This window comes from Lupinus angustifolius, chromosome LG15 (assembly GCF_001865875.1).
Source record: "Lupinus angustifolius cultivar Tanjil chromosome LG15, LupAngTanjil_v1.0, whole genome shotgun sequence".
NCBI classification, from domain to species: Eukaryota; Viridiplantae; Streptophyta; class Magnoliopsida; order Fabales; family Fabaceae; genus Lupinus; species Lupinus angustifolius.
The window spans coordinates 17382453-17388452 of NC_032023.1; the positions used below are offsets into that span (position 1 = coordinate 17382453).

A 6000-nucleotide genomic window follows, 5' to 3' on the forward strand; every position below is an offset into this window, starting at 1 on the left:
TCCTTTAGCATCATATACTTATACAAATTAAAAATATGAAAAAAAATAAGTAATTAAATTTGGCATGATGGATAACTCGCGAGTCTTGTTGAGGTAACCCATTTAAATAGACGAGTTAGATAGATAGGATTTGTGGATGAAGCCCATGTTTCCAATACTATGTGAAACCCTCTCTTCTTTGAAAATGGTGTCCCAACCGACAAGAAAATGATTAGCAATTTTCCCTCTAATAATAGATTTTTTCAGTCTTTTATAATAATCAAGATTAGTTGTCCCAAACAATTCTCCAAAGTATAATATTAATAAAAATATATCATATCAATTAAAAATTTAAACATTTATTATTTATTATTTGTTTCATTATTATTATTACGAGATAGGATTTGAGACATTATATATTTTTCTTTTTTTTAATGTTCACTCTCACAAGTCACAACATACAATGGTTCCCACACAAACCTCCACCTATCGGTCTTTTCAGGTGTGATTTTTTTTTTCCATGTCCTTTCATTAGTTCTAAATAATTTTTCCACCCACATGTTCAACACATAGTTTTTCTTAGATGCTGTCATTATACTGCAAATATCTTTTGAGCCATTCTAGTTCAAATATCTCTTGTGAGTATTAATTAATCCCTTTATTTATGTGTTGCTTCCTCTCAATATGCTGTTTTATAAGACAAAGTTTGGGGGCAGAGACATGGATTAGCCTAGTTGAAACCACTGCTATTATATAATCAATACACACTAAACTAATTTATTAGTTTGTTTGTTTATTCTGACACCCTAATCATATGTTATATAAATTAACAAGTTGGTAAGAAGTAGGTGTTTTTAATGTTCACATAAATTATTGTTACTAATATTTTGTAAAGGTTTCACATAGATTTTAGTAAGACTTAAAAGAAACATTATTTGGTTAGGTGCATGATACTCAATTTGATCTCTATATCTCATCCACTGCGGAGCTAGAAGAGTTTTACTGAGAAGGTTAACAAATAGCAGCTTTATTTTGATAAATGAAACCAATCAAAACATTTTTATATGTGACAAACTTGAGTGAATATGATGATAAATATAATTACTGCATTACCCTCTAGTACCCATTTCATTCAAAACTGATAATATGAAAGGGAACATATAACTACACCAGGGTGAGCCTGCATTCGGATTTTCAAAATTTATCCCCAATAAAGTAAGGGGAGAAAAGTGATCCGCCATGAATAAGTGCTTTTTAGGGAGATATATTTTATATATAGTGTTATTTTACACAATTAAATTGTGATAACTCTAAGTTATCTTTTCATTTTTAGATAAACTTTTTGAGATACATGTAGAAAAAAAGAAAGTAAAAAATAGATATAAATAAAAGAAAAAATGTTTGCACTGACAGTGTAATTTTTTTTACACTATCAACATATATTCACCTTTCATTTTCAATCATTATTAATTTTTAAATAAAATTTTTAATACAAATGAATGTTTTTATATTGTAAGGTGAATATAATTTATTATAAAAAATCATTAAATTGTAAAATTGTTGAAGTGACTTTTGCCATTTTTAATAGATGGAAAATTTTGAGAGTTTAATATTGGAGGATGATTGTGATGCATGATAAAAAAATATATTCAATAAATATGATTTAAATTATTTTTCAATTAAAAAAATAAGATTTTTTTTGTTTCTCCTCTTAGTCTAGTACCAAAGAGTCCTATGCTAAAGATGAATTGTCTTTGTATATGCAAGTTGGAATCCCATGCAAAACAGATCAATGAGCATCTCTGCTTATTGGCCCAAATATTTCGTGGCATAGATTTGGTCTTTCTCCTTTTGAATAAAGATTTATTATCTCAAAGTCTGTCCAAACCAATTATACTATATTTAAAAAAATTAAATATTATAATTTTATCAATTTTTATTTTATTGTAATTGATTCGGAATAAAGTTAAAGACAAATTTGGGGACTACATATCCCCATCCTTCTCCTATGTAGCCTAGAAACTAAAATATGAGGGAGTGAAGATTTAATTACACATTTTAAACCAATCATATATATTTGACCTTCCATATGTATGTAGATAACGTTATGCATACACCTAAATTGTCTACAAATATGTTTCTCCATATGTTATCAATAGAGATTGAGGTTCAAAACTACTATTACAATTTGAGAATTTAAATCTAAAATAACTAAGTTTGTCCATTTTTGGGTTTGACCTGAAAACGTAGAGGAATATTAATAGTACAAAGGGAATGTTAACATGTGTTAAGAAAAGGAAAAGAGAAATCTTGGATTTGAAAAATGATGTTTTTTTTTTTTGAAAAATGATGGACTTAATTTTTTCTTATTTGTTGAGAAAGACAACTATAGATATCAAAAATTACTAGTTACTTATCAATAGGTGAGAGAAAACTTTTGGTACTATAAAAAATTAAAACACTTGCTAGCACAACCCAAAGCATAAAATATATAACCATCCAAAAATCTAAAACCAACACCAAGGACTATGATGATGCTAGCACAATTATAATGTATGTGTGTAACTCTACTATTGGTTGGTTTTCAACGAGACAAAGTGCATGGCAGGGTATACTTACGAAAAACAAGTTAAAAAAAATGTGCATACGGAGGTGTATGACTTTTATATTGTCAATGTATTATTTATCATTTATATTTAATTATTATTGACTCCTCTAAAAAGTAATATAAATAAATAGTAAATGATATACCGAGTCTTTATATAAACTTTTACACTAACAGTATATATATATATATATTTTTACTAGCTAATGTTTATAATTATTATTGTTTAGACACGAGGTACCTGGGCAACAATGTTCATACAAGGGTGTCAGTGGGTTTATATGTGTGATTAAATGAGTATCAGCTTAGGAAGGAATCGTAGTGGTAATAGAAGAGGGATCTCCTAATAACTGTACCAAATATTCATCCATTGTTTCGGCCTAGTCGTATGGTATGTAACATTAATAAAATAAAACAATTTCAACAAAATAAATACTAGTTTCATATATTGCGAAACAACATATGGAATAAAATCAGAGCATAACTAGTTACAAATAAAAAATGTGGTAAGTGAGATTATAAAGAAAAGTTCAATATTAAGAAAAAAAATATATACACTAGTAGTTTTATACATGACTACTATATCATATATCACTTATGCTTCCTTCAACAAAAGTAATAATGATGGATGAAATATTTGTTAACAATGATTGATGATATAGTAGTAAAAACGTGTATAAGTAATTTTGCTTTAATTTAATTGGTTCTTTTCTACCATTTTTCTCCTACAACAGAATTACGCATGAATAATAAATAATTACAAAATAATCAATAATACCATAAAAGGAATATAGATAAATCATAATCTCGACTTATATAGTATAACTTTTAATTCCAAAGTCCACTTTTTTCCATGCTCTTAGCTCTTCACAGTTGTATACTTTGAGACATTTACATATATACATAGTTCCTTGGACACTGACATTAAAATCTTTGATTTGCCGTGATTTGTTGTGACTTCTACATGTTAAAAGAGATAACAAGTGCTTATTCGAGATAATTTTCCATTTTCTCCACTGCTGAGTCTTTTGTCCATAGAAATTCAGATTTTCTGAAAAATCCATCTTATGGCACTGAGGTCAAAAGAAAAGGAAGAGAAGAATAAACAAAGTAAGAGTGTGACTGTGCATGACAAAATCACTCACACAAATGGGGTTGTGATCACTGTGTACGTGGAATCAGTGAAAACTCCCTTAGAGTACCCCATAAAGAAAACAAAGCCACGCCCATATTTCAATGGGTCAAGAGTTTCAGGAATACAGGGTTATGATCGAAGGGCTCAACTTCTTGCTCACTCTAGACAGCTTAGGAATCAAGGGTCAGAAAATGTTCCATTACACACTAAAACTATAAAGGTAATCTCTCATCTCTTTGATTTCTTCAAATTACAATAATTTTAAATTGGTTTGCAACCTCCATTATCATTTTAGAGTCTTTGTAACTATATTATGATCACAATTACTACTATGGTAGCTGTATTGTTGGGTGAGTAGGAGAGAACCTAACCGCTTACCTGAAATGACTCGATTATGATCTGGCTCGAATACGGTCAAGTCTCATTGAGTATAGGGTCCGATTCAGGTTCAAAAATTAGACTTAATCAATATTCAGGCAGAAGACAAACATGATCCGATTTGACCCATCTCAAGATCACTCACTCAACATGTTTGTATGTGTCTATATTAATATGTGTCTATATTAAAATGTATATACAATAATGACATATTTTTGATCAAAAATATTATTAATTCTCTAATTTTTCATTATCTATATATGATTAACAATAAATATATATAATATCATTTCATATGTAAAATTACATATTCATAATAATAAAAATCGAGAACACTTTATCTAAAAGATATGCATTATATTTAATTGTGTCTAGGTGAGTCTAGGTCGTGTTCAGGTTCAAAAGCTGACTCAGTGAACACTAAGAATCAAGTTCACTTTGAATCTAGGGTCGGATCCTAGTTCAAAAAAATGACTTAACTAACTTTTAGGTTCAGGTAAGGGATAAGTTTTACCCAACCTAATCCGACCTATTTTCCCAGATGCATTGTACTGCAATTCCTATAATTGCATTAATGTAATCTACAATTCGATTGTCCCATATCAATTGAGTGACCCTAATTTTCTCCACATGCCCTTTTACATATATTTTATAACTATGTCTTATGCTATTTTTTTTTAAAAATATGAATGGATTATTAGTTGAATAAAGTCTATGTAAAAAAATGTGTAGAAAATGGGTATGAGACGAAATTTTTCTAATAAAAGGTTAGAGTTTTGCAAATTTGGCAGAAGGGTCCTCAACAGGTTCGAATATGCTCGTGCTCATCCTCAATGAATCGAAGGAGATATAGACGAGTGGGATCAAAAGTGAGCCTAAAAAGAAACAAATCTCAGAAGGAAAAGTCCAATGGAAAAAGGAGTCCCACAATTTTGGTACTATGATGATATTGCACTTTGAGACTCGTTGGTTGTGTTTCATTTTATATTTTATTCAAATTTCATATTTAAGTCCTTGATTTATTTATTTTATATTTTATTTGCAGATTAAAGTGAGGAACATGTTGAAAGAGATGTCATGCAAAGAAATATAGTGATAAAGAAGATTATCTATTATGGTCGTGGTCTTTGTGTGAACGAGAATTGATAAATTTCAATTGAATGATATTTCTTTTTTTGTTCTCGTATTAAAACTCGTCTGTTTCGTATGGTTTTTTTAGCATTGTTTCTTTCTTTTGGTGAATATGTTTTTTGAGCTTTGGTTAAGCTATCTCCACTCCAGTTGACTTTTCTAGTTTAAATCTTCAGCTAGAAGTTAAAACAATGAACATTGAATTTTAAAATAATGATAGTCATTAATTTGAAGTTGGAAAAAAGAGGATATCATAGAATTTAATGAATGGGTAGTTGGAGGAGTAACAGCATTAGACCATTTATTACCATTTAACATGTTGATTTAGTTGTATAAGACCCTACTACTAAATCTTTAGAATGACCAAAAGGTCAATGATTCAACTTCTAAAAGTGAGACTTGTAGAGATGAACAACTATATACCCAGAAAAAAGATTAGCTCATTATCAAAAGGTAAGAAAACACTATTGTTAATACCAAAAAGTATTAATCCATTTATTTTCTCAATCAGTTGCTATTCACCAAAGACAATCATAATCTGAATACATGCCATTTCACCAAAGACAATCATATCGTTATGTCCTGAACCATAGTGGACCATCGTGGCGCAGGCATAATGTGTAATTCTTTTTTTTCGTTGTCAACGTCTATATATATTTATCAAAACTATATTAACGAACTCCAAGAAACCCGAATCAACACAAATTAGCACTAGGGAGAAGGATAAAGAATTAAGGCACTATAAGTATGTAACACATCACATATCTATCAG

The 6000-nt window shown here is 29.3% G+C and overlaps 1 protein-coding gene across 1 annotated transcript; it reads left to right on the forward strand.

Annotated features, from left to right (window-relative positions):
• On the forward strand, positions 3641 to 5407 carry LOC109327926. The gene is made up of 3 exons (XM_019561102.1): positions 3641 to 3939; positions 4889 to 5032; positions 5143 to 5407. Exons 1-3 carry the CDS (start codon positions 3652 to 3654, stop codon positions 5188 to 5190), a joined length of 480 nt encoding a protein of 159 aa, XP_019416647.1. The 5' UTR covers positions 3641 to 3651; the 3' UTR covers positions 5191 to 5407.